The sequence below is a fragment of the Macaca fascicularis genome, chromosome 12 (assembly GCF_037993035.2).
Source record: "Macaca fascicularis isolate 582-1 chromosome 12, T2T-MFA8v1.1".
NCBI lineage: Eukaryota > Metazoa > Chordata > Mammalia > Primates > Cercopithecidae > Macaca > Macaca fascicularis.
The window spans coordinates 65409464-65428070 of NC_088386.1; the positions used below are offsets into that span (position 1 = coordinate 65409464).

General features: G+C 38.3%; 1 protein-coding gene across 9 annotated transcripts in view; it reads left to right on the plus strand.

Moving 5' to 3' along the window:
• The window catches only part of UBR3 (ubiquitin protein ligase E3 component n-recognin 3), a 268922-nt gene that overhangs the window by 31758 nt on the left and 218557 nt on the right, over positions 1–18607 (plus strand). For all 9 annotated transcript variants that reach the window (XR_012421203.1, XM_005573426.4, XM_005573427.4 and 6 more), the window contains exon 2: positions 15463–15602. Coding sequence is in view for 8 of the 9 variants with exons in the window: in XM_005573426.4 (XP_005573483.1) it covers positions 15463–15602 (140 nt within the window). In the remaining variant the exon portion in view is untranslated. The remainder of the gene's footprint in view (positions 1–15462; positions 15603–18607) is intronic.

Consider the following 18607-nt stretch of genomic DNA (forward strand, 5'->3'; position numbering starts at 1 on the left):
CGTGTCACCATGCCCAGCTAATTTTTGTATTTTTAGTAGAGACAGGGCTTCGCCACATTGGCCAGGCTGGTCTCAAACTGCTCTGACCCTTCAGATGATTCGCCTGCCTCTTCCAAAGGCTTGGTTGGGACTGGAGGATCGACTTCTAAGATGGGTTACTCACATGGCTGTTGACAAGAGGGTCATTTTCTAACCATGTGGGCTTTTCATAAGGCTGCTTGAAAAACTTCCTTTAATATTTCTGATCACCAGGTATGATGGCAATGAATTGTCCCAGCTTTTGTTTGAAAAGCCTTTTTATTTTTATTTTTTAAGAGACTGGGTGTTGCTATGTTTTCTAGGCTGTCTTGGCCTCCCAAGTAGCTGGGACTGTAGGTATGTGTCAGTCACCATGCCAGCTTGAAGAGTTTATTTTTCCTCAGTTTTGAAGGGTATTTTCTCTGTGTGTTAAGAATTCTAGATTTTCAATGTTGTTTCTTTGCATATAACTTTTTCATTTAGTACTTTATTTGAAATAAATTTATTTATTTTTGGGACGGAGTCTCTGTTACCCAGGCTGGAATGCAATGGTGTGATCTCGGCTCACTGCAACTTTTGCCTCCCAGCTTCAAGTGATTTCTCCTGCCTCAACCTCCTGAGTAGCTAGGATTACAGGCACCCTCTACCACGCCCAGCTAATTTTTGTGTTTTTAGTAGAGACGGGGTTTCACTATGTTGGCCAGGCTGGTCTTGAGCTCCTGAAGTCAAGCGCCACTCACCTTGGCCTCGCAAATTGCTGAAATTACAGTTGTGAGGCACTGTGCCTGGCTTCATTTAGTACTTTAAATCTCTCTCCGTTTTGTTCTGGCTTGCATAATTTTTTACAAAAAGTCTGCTGTTATTTGTATCTGTTCCTTTGTATATAATGAATCAGTCAGTTTCTTCTGGTTACTTTGATGATTTTTCTCCTAATCACTGGTTTTCAGCTATTTAGTTATCATGTGCCTCAGTATGGCTTTTTTTTTTTTTTTGAGATGGAGTCTCACCCAGTCGTCCAGGTTGGAGTGCAGTGAGGCAATCTCGGCTTCACTGCAAACTCCTCCTCCCGGGTTCACACCATTCCCCTGCCTCAGCTTCCTGAATAGTGGGGACCACAGGCCCCCACCACCACCATGCCTGGTTAATGTTTTGTATTTTTAGTAGAGATGGTGTTTCACCATGCCAGCCAGGATGGTCTTGATCTCCTGACCTTGTGATCCACCTGACTCGGCTTCCCAAACTGCTGGGATTACAGGCGTGACACACCACGCCCGGCCCTCAGCATGGCTCTTAAAAAAATATTTATTCTGTTTGAGGTTTGAGTATTTTGGATATGCAATTTTAGATTTTTAATGAATTTGGAAAAATTTCAGCCACTAATTCTTTAGATATTTGTTTTGTCTCCCCTCCTTCTCTTTTGGTATTCCATATAATGCAATACCACCTTGTTATTATCCCACAGTTCACTGAGGTTCTGTTTACTTTTCTAGTCTCTGTGTTTTATTTTCGATAATTTTTATTGCTCTGTCATTAAATTCATTGATCTGTTTTTTCTAGTGTCATTCTACTGTTAATTATCTGGTGTATTCTTCACTGACGATATTTTATTTATTTATTTATTTTTGGGACGGAGTTTCACTCTTATTGCCCAGGCTGGAGTGCAGTGATGCGATCTTGGCTCACTGCAACCTCTGCCTCCTGGGTTCAAGCGATTTTCTGCCTCAGGCTCCCGAGTAGCTGGAACTACAGGGGCACGCTACCACACCCGACTAATTTTTGTATTTTTTTAGTAGAGACGGGGTTTCACCACATTGACCAAGATGTTCTCGATCTCCCGACCTTGTGATCTGCCCGCCTTGGCCTCCCAAAGTGCTGGGATTACAGGCGTGAGCCACTGCGCCTGGCCTTATTTTTTAATCTACAAGTTTGATACAGTTCTATTTTATATCTTCTATTTCCATCATTATGCTTTCGTTTCTGTGCTTTCTCTTCTTGAACATATGGAAAATAGGTTTGTTAGTCTCATTATCTCCATCACTTTTGGGTCTATGTCTGTTAATTTTTCTGCTGGTTATGGGTGATATTTTTCTGTTTTTGTTTTTTGTTTGTTTTTGCATGCCTAGAAAACATTGATTGTGCGCCAGAATTTCTGCACTTTATGTTGTTGATTGTGGATTAAGTTGTATTCCTTAGGTTTGGATTTTGTTCTGCAGTGCAGATAAGTTACTTGGACTCAGGGCTTATCTTTAAGCTATATTAGTGTGGGTTCAAAGCAACCTTTAGTCTTGAGTGAATTTATCTGCACTGGTAGTACAGTGCCCTTCAGAAGATTCTACGTGATTCCCATATATTTTGAGGTTTCGCCATTCTCGCTGTTGGGAACATGAACTGTTTCCAGCTCTGTGTCATTCTTGGTAATTCTTTTGCCCATTCCTTTGTGATTGTTTTTACCCTCGCCTTGGGTGTTTCCACTTACGAGAGCCAAAATTCCACTCAGCCAAAGACTTAGGGGGTCTGTTTGCATGTCTCCAGAGCTCCCTTTCAGTCCTTCAAATTCTAGCTACCTTAACATCCCTGAGTTCTATCTCTGTTTTCTCAACTCACTGAGGCCACAGGGCTCTCTTTGGGTTCCACCTCCCTTTTGTTGCAGTTTGGAAAGTGCCTCTGAGCAGTAGGTGTAGGTCTGGGGCTCACCTTTTTCTTTCTTTTCTCTTAAGGGTCATAGTCTTGCACTGCCTATTGTCTAATGTTTGAAAACCATTGTTCCATACATTACCTGCCCATGCCCCCCCAGCATCCTCCCCAATTTTCTAATTGTTTAAGATGAGGGAGTAAATTTGCTCCTTGCTACTCCATCTTGACAAGTTTTTTCTCAGTGTGAGTTTTTTTGTTTGTTTTTATTCCTCAGTATAGTTTTAATGTGTTTATTTACTGACTTGAGCATCTTTTCATATGTTTAAGAACGATTGGTATTTCTTTTTCTCATTTTCTCTTGGATTGTCTTAGGAAAAATAGCCCTGTATTAGTCAGGGTTCTCTAGAGGGACAGAACTAATAGGATATATGAATATATGAGATGGAGTTTATTAAGGAGAATTGACTCACACGATCACAAGGTAAAGTCCCACGATAGGCCATCTGCAAGTTGAGGAGCAAGGAAGCCAGTGGTGGATCAGTCCGAGTCCCAGAACCTCGAAAGTAGGGACTTTCCAACGGTTTGTTGTAAAGTCCTCAGTCTGTGGCCACAGGCCCGAGAGCCCTTGGCAAACCACCAGTGTAAGTCGAAGAGTCCAAAAGCTGAAGAACTTGGTGTCTGATGTTCAAGGGCGGGAAGCATCCACCACAGGAGAAAGATGAAGTCTGGAAGATTCAGCAAGTCTGGTCTTCCATCTTCTCCTGCCTGCTTTTTTCTAGCTGCTCTGGCAGCTTATTAGATGTTGTCCACCCAGATTGAGGGTGGGTCTGCCTCTCCCAGTCCACTGACTCAAATGTTAATCTCCTTGGGTAACACCCTCACAGATACACCTGGGAACAATACTTTGTATCTAATCAAGTTGATATTCAATATTAACCATCACAAACTCTTTGACCAGTTATGAGTTGCAAACCTTTTTTCCTACTCGTCTTTTCAAAAACAAATGCCGGCCGGGTGTGGTGACTTATGCCCGTAAGCCCAGCACTTTGGGAGGCCAAGGCAGGCAGATCACGAGGTCAGGAGTTCGAGACCAGCCTGACCGACATGGTGAAACCCTGTCTCTACTAAAAATACAAAAATTAGCTGGGCGTAGTGGCAGGCACCTGTAATCCCAGCTACTCGGGAGCCTGAGGCAGGAGAATCGTTGGAACCCGAGAGGCGGAGGTTGCAGTGAGCTGAGATCGTGCCACTGCACTCCAGCCTGGATGACAGAGCAAGACTCTGTCTCAAAAAAAAAAAAAAAAAAAAAGAAAGAAAAACAGAAGCCCATGGGCATTTATTTTTATACAGAAATTTTTTCTTGTCAATTTTTATGTTTATTAATTTTATGTTTATTAATCTTTTATGTTTAATTAATAAGCAAAATCTAGTGACTTTTAGATTTTGTCATACTTAAACTGTCTCTTCTACACAATTACTAAGTAACTCTTCCCACACCAAGTTGGGTCTAGCACTCTAACGATTTCACATTTTACATTTACCTTTTTGATATGTTAAGAATTTATTATCGAGGTATAAGATGTGAGGAAGATCCTCCCGCCTACCCCAGCTTGACTGGTTTACCCAAATATCTCAGTATCATTTCTCTGATTAAGCCCTGTTTTCTGCATAGATTTGAATTTTGCCTTTATTATAAATTCCACATGTATTTGGTTCTATTTCTGGACCCATATTATTTTTCATGTACCATTACCATGCTGTTTTGTTTCTGCTTCAAGGTTTCAATGTATATTTACTGTCTTAATAGTTTAATAGGTTTACAACATCTCTATTTTTACTTTCAAGTTTTCTGATCTTATGTGCATGCTGTAATTTAAAATTTTTAGTTTTCATAAAATTTTTTTTTGCTTTTCTGGTACTTTAGGGTCCACTAAATACTATTTAAACCCATGTAGATGGAATTTAAAGTTTTTTCTTTTAGTTCTTACCATTTGTCTAGCAGTTTTAGACATAGGATGGAGCTGTACTTTAGTCCTTCCTATGAGAGATGTAGAAATGTGTATCTAGGAAAATGGCCCAGGAATATGTATAGGTGAATTTGGAACTGAATTTCTGATCTCCCTTTCTCTGCTTTGTAGTTTACTTAATTGTATTCATCGTCATTGTCTATTTCTGTCCTATAGAATGTTAGCTTCCTAAAGGCTGGAATCAATACTTCTGATGATTTTAACTTTAAAATAAATTTTCATCTCTGATAAAGCTACTTGACTTTTATTACTCTTGTTTTTTTTTAATTTTCTTAGCGATTCTTGTTTATTCTTCCGTATAAACTTTAGAATCAGCTTGTTTATTCCTTACTGTTATTTTCACAGGATCATATTAAATATATAGATTCGTTTAGGTAGGTATCATATATGTTTATGGTATGCCTTTTATGTCATTTTGGCCTGTATCCTAAATATCTTTTGATAATTTTGTTAAAGTTTAGTTAGGTATGTCATTTAATGTTTCTGAGATTTCCCCACCTGCCAGATGAAGGGCACAGATTATATCATCAGGGCGTTTAACATTGGGGGGGGGTGGTATGACTCTCCAGGAATCTCCATTATTTTGGAATAATCCAAAATTATATGCAGAATAATGTGTATGTGTGTAATTTCTTGCAAAATAATGTGTAATGTGTGTAGTGAGTTGAGAATAGCATGTTCTTGCCAAAGAACATCTGTAGGGGAGCTTATTATCTCACATACTTTTCAAATTCTTGAAAAATTTGGTTTCATTATTTGAGTTGACCTCTCCTTGCCCTCTTTCTCCCCACCGAATATCAGTAACTTGCAAAGAGAGCACCAGAACCCGCCCCCCCCTTTTGTTTCCTCTCTCCTCTACTTCTCCCACAGTCCAGGAAGTTTGCTTTTAGTCATTTAAATTTGATTTCAGAAGAATCATAAGGAGAGTTTCTGGGGGGTAATGTTGTGTTTCTTGATCTTGAATTGGCGTTGGCGTTTACGTGAGTATGTTCATTTAGTGATATTTTGTTGAGTTGCATACTTACCTTTTAGGCAATTTTTTATCTGTGTGCTTCAGTGAAAAATTTTAAAAAGATGATGTCAAACAAAATATAGAGAAGTCATTTTGTCTACTATTTTTGTAGTTCTATTTGATCATTCTATTATTGCTGTAACATCCTTCCCCACTAAGGACTATTTAACCTTCTTAATCTTGCAAATCTGTTGGGTTCCTTGAAGAAAGTTATCTGTGACCTCTGAACTGCTAATGTGAATGTATTACTTCCTGCCTCATTTTTAATTTGGAGCTATACCAGTTGTCTAGAAAGCCCCTCTCTTGTTCATTTGGGGAGAGATTGTTAATACATGTTTATATGCAGTTTCATTTGTCAGGTCTTTTGACTGATTTTACTGGTGTCTTTTGGTTAGCTTACTTGACTTATTGGTTCTACCTGTAGGCTTAGTCATTGCTGATGAAGTGACATGAATTTTAGGATCAATTTAGGTGTTCTAAATGAAGTAAATTTCTTGATGGTTGAATTGGTACAATCTAAACACACAAAGTAAAAATAGCAAACTTTCTCCCTTAACTCTCCCAGAGCTTTGCATGTCTAGCCTACCTCCTTCATGACATTTTGGCCTGTAGCCTAAATATCACCTCTTCAGAAAGACCTTCCCTGACAAACCCAATCTAAAGGAGTCTCATGGATACTTTTTATATATGGTGCTGTCAAATACTTTTTCTTTTCTTTTTTTTTTTGAGACAGGATCTTACCCTGTCACCCAGAATGGAGTACAATGGGACAATCTCTACTGCAACCTCCTGCACCCAGGTTCAAGTGATCCTCCTACGTCAGCCTCCTGAGTAGCTGGGATTACAGGTGCACACCACCACATCTGGCTCATGTTTGTATTTTTTGTAGGGATGGGGTTTTGCAGTGTTGCCCAGGCTAGAAATAATTTTGTAGAATTTATTACTATCAGATATTTCCATATTTATTTTCTTGTTTCTCTCTTTCCTCCTCCCTCAGAAAGTTAGCTCCATGAGGACAAGGCCTCTATATTCCCAGGGCTTAGGTTCCAGGCATGTAGTAGCTCTTCAAAAAAAATTTGAACAACTGGGATTATTAAATGGGTCCCAGATTATTATTTAATTGGATGCCCTTAAAATAATTTTGTTGGCTAGGTGCAGTGGCTCACGCCTGTAATCCCAGCACTTTGGGAGGCCAAGTCAGGCAGATCACTTGAGGTCAGGAGTTCAAGACCAGCCTGGCCAACATGGTGAAACCCTGTCTGTACTAAAAATACAAAAAAAAGGCTGGCACGGTGGCTCACGCCTGTAATCCCAGCACTTTGGGAGGCCGAGGCAGGTGGATCATGAGGTCAGGACATCGAGACCATCCTGGCTAACACAGTGAAACGCCGTCTCTACTAAAAAAAGTACAAAAAAATTAGCTGGGTGTGGTGGTGGGTGCCTGTAGTTCCAGCTACTTGGGAGGCTGAGGCAGGAGAATGGCATGAACCCAGGAGCCGGAGCTTGCAGTGAAACAAGATTGCGCCACTGCACTCCAGCCTGGGCGACAGTGCGAGACTCTGTCTCAAAAAAACCCAAGAAAACAAAAAAAAAAACATTAGCTAGGCATCATGGCACACGCCTGTAATTCTAGCTACTCCAGACACTGTGGCAGGAGAATCGCTTGAACCCGGGAGGCTGAGGTTGCGGTGAGCCGAGATCATGCCATGGCACTCCAGCCTGGGCAACAGAGTGAGATTTTGTCTCAAAAAAAAAAAAAAAAAATTTCTTTTTTGTTCTGTTAATTAATTCTTTGTTCCAGCAAATCTTTTTCTAGGACTTGATGAAATGTTAATAGTAATTTTAAAAAAGATTTTTTAAAGAGACAGGGTCATGCTATATTGCCCAAGCTGGTCATGAATTCCTGGGCTCAGGCAATCTTCCTGCCTCAAACTGAGTATTATCAAGTCTTTATTGAGCATCTGCTATGTTAAATGGTCAGTCCCCCACACCATGCTCAGCCTGAATTACAAAAACCAGTATTGTTCGTCAGCCTTACAGTATGTTACATCCACATTGGACAGTTCTGCCGTACTCAAACTAGTTGCCAGAGTATGATTTTTTTTTTTTAACTTTTTTGACCATTAAGTTTTTAATCTCCAGTCTTCTAATACACTTCTGTAACCTCAGTCTCGAAATTACTTAGACCATTCTTACTGTTCCTTTGGCTTAGCTACTTGGTACTGTGTTCAGATTTTTCTTTACTCAGTTGCTCTTTGGAATTGGTTTCTTTCCTGCACAAAGTGTCTAAGGAGAGCTTTCTGTGCTTTCTAATCCTTTCTCTTTCTGCTTTCCAGCTGTCAATTCTTTTAGTACATCCTTCAGTTTTGTGCCCAATTATGTTTTCCTATTCTTCTCTCCTGGCTTTCGTTTCATCCATTTTCTGTCCTTCACATTTATGCTTGCAGGCTTCTTAATTAAGTTGTCTTAGATCACAGCTAGCTCTTTAATCTGTCACACAGGCCAGGTTCTCCTTTATCTTTAAAAGCTTTTACAAAGGCAGGACACGGTGGCTCACGCCTGTAATCCCAACACTTTGGGAGGCCAAGGCAGGTGGATCACGTGAGGTCAGGAGTTTGAGACCAGCCTGGCCAACATGGCGAAACCCCATCTCTACTAAAAATACAAAAAATTAGATGGGTGTGATGGCGGGCACCTGTAGTCTCAGCTCCTTGGGAGGCTGATGCAGGAGAATTGCTTGAACCTGGGAGGCGGGGGTTGCAGTGAGCCGGTATTGTGCCACTGCACTCCAGCGTGGGCAACAGAGTGAGACTGTGTTTCAAAGAAAAGAAAAAAGAAAAAAAAGCTTTTATGTGAATATAGCTTTTAAAAAGGGTACTTGATTTCTCCAACCTGGGCAACAGAGTTGAGACTGTGTCTCAAAAAAAAAAAAAAAAAAAAGCTTTTATGGAAATATAGCTTTAAAAAAGTGTACTTGATTTTATTTAGATATTGTGTGTCCCAGCTGGAAGAAGTTTTTCGTCGTTGTTGTTGTTTTTTCTTTTGAGATGAAGTCTTGCTCTGTCATCCAGGCTGGAGTGCAGTGGCGAGATCTCAGCTTACTGCGACCTCCGCCTCCTGAGTTCAAGCGATTCTCTACCTCAGCTTCCTGAATAGCTGGGATTACAGGTGTATGTCACCATGTCTGGCTAATTTTTGTAATTTTAGTGCAGACGGGGTTTCACCATGTTGGCCAGGCTGGTCTTGAACTCCTGATCTCAAGTCAGTCGCCCACCTCGGCCTCCCAAAGTGCTGGGATTACAGGTGTGAGCAAATGTGCCTGGACTGGAAGAAGTTATTAAATTCGTTTTTTCTTTTAAATCAAGGTTTGAACCTTAAGGTGTGATGCTTCCTACCCTTTATCATAATATGGCAGATATGGAAAATAGTATTTGGATGGGACACAGAGGCAACTGAGGAGGCTGCTCAGGCTCTGCCTATGTGTCTGCCTTGAGGACCAAGGAAAATCCGTCTCTCTGCTCTGTCATCTGCTGACCTAACAATTAAAAGCCCTACCTTAAGGGTAGATAGACTTCAGCAGAGTGTGAACATGCTAACTTTTATTTTGCATTTATGTATGTATTTTCTTAAGAGTTGTAACTTTCATTAGATTCTCAAAAGGGTCCTTGAAGCAAAAAAGAATACCAATGATGTGTTTTTTTTTTTTTTTTTTGAGACGGAGTCTTGCTCTGTCACCCAGGCTGGAGTGCAGTGGCCGGATCTCAGCTCACTGCAAGCTCCGCCTCCCGGGTTTACGCCGTTCTCCTGCCTCAGCCTCCCGTGTAGCTGGGACTACAGGCGCCCGCCACCTCGCCCGGCTAGTTTTTTTGTATTTTTTAGTAGAGACGGGGTTTCTTTTTTTTTTTTTTTTTTTTTTTTTGAGACGGAGTCTCGCTCTGTCGCCCAGGCTGGAGTGCAGTGGCCGGGTCTCAGCTCACTGCAAGCTCCGCCTCCCGGGTTCACGCCATTCTCCTGCCTCAGCCTCCGGAGTAGCTGGGACTACAGGCGCCCGCCACCTCGCCCGGGGTTTCACCGTGTTAGCCGGGATCGTCTCTCGATCTCCTGGCCTCGTGATCCGCCCGTCTCGGCCTCCCAAAGTGCTGGGATTACAGGCTTGAGCCACCGCGCCCGGCCCCAATGATGTTTTAAATTGTGGAACTAAAACCAAATATATGGCATAACTTATTTTTTGTTTTTGGCTTAAATTTTTCCTTTTGATTACAAGGTTGTACGTATGTTTGTTATATAAAATTCAAACATTATAGGTAGAATTAACATTGTAAGTGAAAGTATAACATATCACACTCTCAGTTAATTTCTACAAAGTTTGGTATATATTTCTGAAAATATTTTTCTTCTTTTATATATTAATGTTTCTTTCCCCTTCTCTAAAATTGTATTTATAGAAGAGATTAAATGTATATACTTCTATATAATTCATTTCTCACTTCATTTATCTTAGATATAATTATACTTTAGCACTTATTATTCCACCTCATTTTTGTTAAAATCAAAGTATGTTATGGATCTGCCATAGTTTGTTTTACTTTTCTTCTATGATTAAATGCATGCATTTTAAACTTTTTTATATTCTTTTTTTTTTTTTTTTTTTTTTTTGAGACGGAGTCTCGCTCTGTCGCCCAGGCTGGAGTGCAGTGGCCGGATCTCAGCTCACTGCAAGCTCCGCCTCCCGGGTTCACGCCATTCTCCGGCCTCTGCCTCCCGAGTAGCTGGGACTACAGGCGCCCGCCACCTCGCCCGGCTAGTTTTTTGTATTTCTTAATAGAGACGGGGTTTCACCGTGTTAGCCAGGATGGTTTCGATCTCCTGACCTCGTGATCCGCCCGTCTCGGCCTCCCAAAGTGCTGGGATTACAGGCTTGAGCCACTGCGCCCGGCCAACTTTTTTATATTCTAAATGGAGGTATAATGAACATCTTTGTAAGTATATTTCAGAGTATTTCTGTATAATAAATTCATAGAAATAGAAATGCTAAGCTTGTGTTATGAACATTTAAAATTTTAATAGATATGGTCAAGTGCCAGCAAAAACTCGACCTGTTTACACTTCATGTGTACAACAAAAATTTCTGAACATGCTTTCAATGAATTAGTAAAGTGAATCTTTCCTGATCTGCAAGATGAAAAACTTTTTACATTATGAAAATTTCCAAACATATGCAAAAACAGGGCGTTGAACCTTCCTGTGCTAATCATGCAGACTCAACATTTTTAAAGATTTTAGCCACATTCGCTTCAACTACTCTTTTTTCCCTTTCTCGGAAGTATTTTAAAACAAGTCCCCCAAATCATGTTATTTTACACAGACATCCTTCAGCATTCATCTTTAAAGAGCAGGGAATTTTTTTTTCTTTTTAAGATTTTTAGTTTTTTAGTATAGAAAATTTAAAACATATATAAAAGCAGTCAGCACAATGAGCCTAACTAGTAGAATCTTTTTATTAGGGGAAAAATCCCTTGTTGTCATTTTTGACTGAAAGACAAATTTAAATTACAATCTTTTAAATGAATTCCTTAAACATCAGAAGAGAGTACTTCATTGACTTCGATATCGATCCATATTCTGTTTCATGAACATAACATAATGAAACCTCATGTATCTCTCAGTTTCAACAAGTAGCAATTCAGAGCTGCTCTTGGTATACTCCCATCTACTTCCCTTTATCTCACCAGATTATTTTGAAGGTCCCATATATTAGAGCATTTCATCTGTAAGTCCCTATCTCTGTCTAAAAGACAGGGAATTTACTTTTTTTTTATTTTTTATTTTTATTTAAGACACAGTCTTATTCTGTTATCCAGGCTGGAGTGAAGTGGCGCATGATCTCAGCTCACTGCAGTCTCCACCTCCTGGATTCAAGTGATTCTTGTGCACACCACCACGCCTGTCTAAGTTTTGTGTTTTTAGTAGAAACAGGGCTTTGCTGTATTGGCCAGGCTGGTCTTGAACTCCTGACATCAAGTGATCTGCCTGCCTTGGCCTCCCAAAGTACTGGGATTACAGGCATGAGCCACTGCACCCAGCCAGGAATTCACTTTTTAGTGATAATCACAGTGCTGTTATTGTCACACCCACATAAAATAATTCCTGTATCATCAAATAAACATGAACATTTTCTTGTATAACCACAATTGCATTATCACACTAATAAAATCAACTGTAATGAACTAGTACACAGTTTATAATAAGATTCCCCCAGAAAGGAATTTCCTTTGTGAAAGACTAAAAAATGCCTTCCAAAAATTCCTTTCAGAGTCGGTTTGTTAGAATTGGTTTACATATTGCATGTGCTTATTGGGTGTCTCAAGCCTCTTTTTAACCTAGAGTAGCCCTCATACCCCTTTATTCCCCTCTGTCACTGACAGGTTACAGAAACTGGGTCAGTTGTACTGTATAATGTCTCACATTCTCCATTTGTTTATTTGCTTTTTTGTGGTGTCATTTAACATGTTCCTTTATCTCCCATACTTCTTGTAAATGAATGTTAGTTCTGGAGACATGGTGTCATTCAAGTTCAATTTGTTTGATAAGTACATTTCATAAATGGTGTTGTGTGCTTTACTCACATCACAGTGTCTCTGCTTTTTTGTTTTGTTTTGTTTTGTTTTTAAACCTCTGATGATACTAAGATTGATTTTTTTTTTTTTTTTTTTGAGATGGAGTCTTGCTCTGTCACCCAGGCTTGAGTGTAGTGGCACGATCTTGGCTCACTGCAACCTCTGCCTCCCAGGTTCAAGTGATTCTCCTGCCTCAGCCTCCTGAGTAGCTAGGACTACAGGCGTGTGCCACCATGCCCAGCTAATTTTTTTGATATTTTAGCAGAGACAGGGCTTCACCATGTTGGCCAGGCTGGTCTCGAACTCCTGACCTCAAGCAGTCCACTTGCCTCAGCCTCCTAAAGTGTTGGGATTACGGGTGTGAGCCACCTCGCTCAGCAGATTGATAAGGATGTGATAGTCAGATCTTTTTCTTATTTAACCACAGTATTGTTACCACACCTAATAAAATTAACTATAATGAACCAAAGAACTGTAATGAACTGTAAGTAACTGTAATGAAAATTTCCCCTCAAGCTTTTCTCTGATGGCTCCATTGCATAAGTCAGTTATTTCACTAGATACCACAAAATGGTTTCTCCAGTTATTCATTTTTTGTTTTAATAAAATTCATTGCTTTATTAGAGAAAACTGGAACATCTTTCCATTTGTTTATTAGCTCTTTGGTACTTGTTTTGTGAATTGTTCATGACCTTGCTTGATTTTTCTATTGAATTGTTTTATTTTTCTTATCCATTTTTGAGTGTTTGTAGTCATAGATATTAATCTTTTATCTCATTTATATATTATAAATATTTTTTCCAGTTTGTTACTGTCTTCTGTGTAGAAACTTTTGATTTGCATAGTCAGTTTCTTTTCTTTCTTTTGTGGCTTTTGGTTTTAAGTCTTAACTTAGGCTTTCTATATTCTGAGATAATGTAGGAAAATAGTTAATTATCTTCCAGGCTCCATTGCTTACATTTGATTTTTAATGTATATGGAATATATTTTGTATATAGTATAAGATAGGAATCAAATTTGCTTCCTGCATTTAAATAACAGTAAATTTTGTCCTAACGTAGTTTATTAAGTCTTCTTCCCACCATATTGATTTGAGATGTCACATTCATCACAAATTTGTATATTCTTTTTCTGGACTTCATTGTTGTTCATTTTAAATTATTTAAGTTTTTTTGGTAGACTGGGTCTTGGTATGTCACCTAGGCTGGTTTTGAACTCCTGGCCTCATGTGATCCTTCTGCCTTGGCCTCCCAGCATGCTGGGATTACAGGCATGAGCCACCATGCCTGGCCCATTGTGGTCCATTGATGTTGGCACATTACCACAGAATTTTAATTAAAATAATTTTGTACTGTGCTTTAAGGTCTAGTTCATTATCATTAACCTTTTTTTTTTTTAAGGCTTTAATAGTATTTTTCACAAATATGCTCTTCCATTTGAACTTTAGAATTAGTTTGTGATTAATTCCATTGGGATGTAAATCTAATGGCATTAAGTCTGGGGGAAACTGTCTTTTTTTATTATTATTATTATTATTATTATCATCATCATCATCATTTTGAGACAGAGCATCACTCAGTCACCCAGGCTGGAGTGCAGTCACATGGTCTTGGCTCACTGCAACCTCTGCCTCCTGGGTTCAAGCGATTCTCCTGCCTCAGCCTCCCGAGTAGCTGGGACTACAGGCACATGCCACTATGCCTGGCTAATTTTTGTATTTTTAGTAGAGACAGCGTTTCACCCTGTTGACCAGGCTGGTCTCAAACTCCTGACCTCAGGTGATGCACCAGCTTCTGCCTCCCAGAGTGCCGAGATTACAGGCGTGAGCCACCGTGCCTGGCCAAAACTGTCTTTTAAAAAAAAAAAAATCAATTTTTCTGTTTAGGAATATGGTTTTTCTCTGTTCATTCAGATCTTTTATATTTTACAGCTTAAATAGCTTCTCTTCCTTTCTACTTATTTCTAGGCATTTTACATGTTTAGTGTGGTAACTATATGTTTGGTCACAGAATAACTTATTTGTGATTATTTGGATATTGACTATAGAATAGTTTTCTTCAGGGTGGAGCACAGTGGCTCACAATCCCAGTACTTTGGGAAGTCAAGGCTGGAGGATTGCTAGAGGCCAAGAGTTGTACTTCAGCCTTGGCAATGTAGCAAGACCCTGTCTCTACAAAAAGTAAAAATAAAAAAAATTAGCCAGGCATAGTGGTGCATGCCTGAGGTTGAGGTGGGAGGATTGCTTGAGCTCAGGACTTCCAGGATGCATGTGGGTGGCAAAGCGAGACCCTGTCTTTAAGGGAAAAAAAAAAAAAAAGAATAGTTTACTTCATTTTTGCTCGAGCATACCAATCACACTTGAAAATGAATATAGGCCAGGCGCAGTGGCCTGTAATCCCAGTGCTTTGTGGAGCTGAGGTGGGCGGATCACCTGAGGTCAGGAGTTCAAGACCAGCTTGGCCAACCAACATGGTGAAACCTCGTCTCTACTAAAAATAAAAAAACTTAGCTGGTGAGGTGGTGCACACCTGTGGTCCCAGCTACTTGGGAGACTGAGGTGGGAGAATTGCTTGAACCTGGGAAGCAGAGGTTGCAGTGAGCCTAGATTGTGCCATTGCACTCCAGCCTGGGCAACAGACTAAGACTCCTCAAAAAGAAAAAGAAAAAGAAAAATAGAATGAATATAAACAAGATTAGAAGGAATGTATACACTTAAACATAAAAACTTTTAAAATAAACTTCAAGTTTTTGTATCACTTACCTATTCATTAATGCAATAAGTTAGAAATAGGAAAAATGTAAATGCTTTGGAAGTGATCAACTTGTACTTAATGGTTTAAAAGAGTGGAGGTCATAAAGTGGTACTTGAAAGGAATAAATTTCAGTTAAAAAATGTGCTCTGTAATGAGAGTTTCTTTTTGTATTCTAGTTGGAATTTAACTATTAATAGTATGGTCTTTTCTTGGGAAAAATATACCTGAGTGCCATTTTTATATAAACACTGATTAAAATTACATTCTTTTAACCTGGTACCTTAAAAATCATAAAGAAGGATTTACTGGCCTGTATTCTATTTATGAATATTGTAAATAGAAATAATATATTTTTAACTGATTAGACATTACTGTTAATTTTTTTCTTTTTCGTATTACAGGTTTTGCAAAAGGCATCAAATTAAATCAAGTTCAAATATTCCCTGTGTCCCTAAAGACTTACTGATGATGTCTGAATTTGTTCTTCCAAGATTTATATTTTGTCTTATTCAGTACTTAAGAGAAGGCTATAATGAACCAGGTATGTTTTAATCTACTTCTTATTAGTACTCTTTTTAAATTATAAATTTACGAAGTTTTAGCATTAATTATGAGGTGAATTTTTTCAGATATCATTTTTTTGCTTAACATTTAAAAAGAGATGACTATATGGACTGAATAGAAACACACTAAAGATAAATTAGATAACCTTATAGATACGTTGTAGTTGACCTAGTTTCGTGCTTTCTGCTTCTGGGGTCATAAATGTTTTTGATCAAACTTATTTGAGCTTTTGCAGATGAGGAAGTAACCATTTTGTGGGGTTAATGTGGCTTTATTTACAATAATATGATAAATCAGAATTGAGAATTCCTGGAAATGTTTGAATTTAACTTAGATTTTAGAAGATAAAATGTTTTATCACCTTTTTTTTAGAGGTCTGTATATATTTTTTCTCCATGTATATTATATAATAACTTATGATAGGGTCAAATTGCTGACTTCCAGATTACTGGTAGAATATATGGGTGTGTAATCATCATGTTAATATTTAAAAGAGAAAATAAATTACAGGTGTTCTTCTAACTTTTTAAGATTTAATCACAGTCTTGATTAACATACTTCAGTTAGGTAAATATTTGGATTTAGGTATCTATTAAAAGTTCTCAGTCTGACATTGTGAATTATAGATATTCATTAGTAGTATGAATCAAATTTATTAACTTTTTATGATTTTTTTTACCTTTCTAATGATAACCTGCATTTCTTTTCTATAAGAGATTACATTTTGCATTATTTTTAGAGTTTTAAAATTATTTAGTACTATAAATAACTTTATATTCATTTTGAAACTGTGGCACACATTTTCATCTTCTATCTCCATCCTTAAAGTGTAGGGGTATGTTATATAATATCCTCATTTCTAAAACTGTCTTGTTATCTTTATTGTGAGCAAACCATTATACTTCCTTATTTGTACATTTTAAACAAAAACATACAATCCTTTGTTAAGTACTTCTACTTAACAGAGAATATATCTTAAAATACAGAAAAATAAGCTGGGCATGGTGGTTCATACCTGTAATCCCAGCACTTTGGGGAGCTGAGGCAGGAGGATTGCTTGAAGCCAGGAGTTCAAGACCAGCTAGGCAACATAGAGACCCTGTCTTTGCAAACATTTTTAAAAGTTAGCTAGGTGTGGTGGTGGCACGTGCCTGTAGTCCTAGCTACTTGAGAGACTGAGGCAGGAGGATCCCTTGAGCTCAGGAGTTCAAGACTGCAGTGAGCTATGATTACATTGCTGCACTCCAGTCTGGGTGACAGAGTGAGACCCTGTGCCCCACCCCGCCCCCCAGAAAAAAAAAGAAAAGAAAAAAGAATATATAGAGAAAAATATTATTTTGATTTGGTTCCAAATTACTGTCTCTTCGGAATGAAGGAACCAGTTACTAGCTGGGTTATTGAAATAGCCTTCTGCATTATTTCTTATATACTAGTTAGCAGACTTTTTTGGGAATTTATGTTTTGTATTACAGGTGTCCTATTTTAGAAATAGAAATTATTTGTTATAAGAACCTTAAAGCTTATCATTAGTTTAATCCAAGAGTACTTCACACGAAAGTGTGTTATATTTTTGTTGACATAACAGTTGTAAAACATAGACAACATAGGTCCATAGCTTTTTAATTATCTGTTATCTGAAAATATGAAGGGAAAAATGGAAGCATTTTTTATCTAAAGATGACCTGCATGAATGTAGGTTCATGGAAGTTTCTTCCTTATATTACTACTTCTGCTCAGCATTAATTTCTGTCTGTGCAAAAAAAATTCTGCCTTTTTTTTTTTTTTTTTTTTTTGAGACGGAGTTTCGCTCTTATTGCCCAGGCTGGAGTGCAGTGTTGTGATGTCAGCTCACCGCAACCTCCACCTCCCGGGTTCAAGTGATTCTCCTGCCTCAGCCTCCCAAATAGCTGGGATTACAGGTGCCTGCCACCATGCCTGGCTGAGTTTTTGTATTTTTAGTAGAGGTGGAGTTTTACCGTGTTGCCAAGCTGGTCTCACAAGGTGATCCACCACCTTGGCCTCCCAAAGTGCTGGGATTACAGGCGTGAGCCACCGTGCCCAGCCAAAATTCAGCTTTTTGTGTGTAGAAATTACTGTTTAAAATTAAAGAAATTAAAGAAAAGACTTGCAATAACCAATCCAAGGTAATGAAAGCTCAGAGATCTTGTGGTTTCCCAGTTTCTTTCAATTCTGTTTCTCATTCATCCTATAATCCTTAGATCTGTATTAGAATTTGTTTCAGAGCCCTTGAAAACCTACAGCGAACAGTAAACATCTGTTATATTAATATATAAGTCACTGGGGAGAATATAAAGTTGGATAATATATGACATTCGCTTTACACTGAGAAAGTAGGTTTTGAGATTCTGAATAAATGTTGAATGAAATGGACATCCCCTTTCCTGGGCACACAGGTTCTCCATTACCTCTTTTATAGGTGTGGTTTTATTCATTTGTTTGTTTTTGTTTTAAAAACAATTATGGTTAAGCTATAAATCTCTTTATTTCCTTCCTTTTAGACCTCGGCTTCTGTAAAACCTCTCTATATTTTTCATCTTTAATATTCTTTTTCAGTTGTTGTCCAAGCTTCTTTTCTTTCTTTCCATCTCTATTTGCCTGTTTTTTGTTTTTAATAGTTATTCATGTTTATGAAAAGTTATCTTTCATTTTAGTTGCTTGCCCTTCAGCTAACATGTATCTGTATTTTTGGAATATTATAGGGGATAGGTTATTTGTTATACAGGTTTAAATTTGACATAATTTTGTCCTAATAGTCTTATACTACTCTCAATGTATTTGAATTGTATCTTGTTTTATTTTAGGATGTGATCTAAACTTTTTCTTAAATATTATCTTTTTTTGAAATGATCTCATGATGACATTTATATATGTGGAAGTATAGGGCCCACAGATCGAATGCTGCTACTTTTTTTTTTTGTTTTTGAGACATGGTATCACTCTGTCGCCCAAGCTGGAGTACAG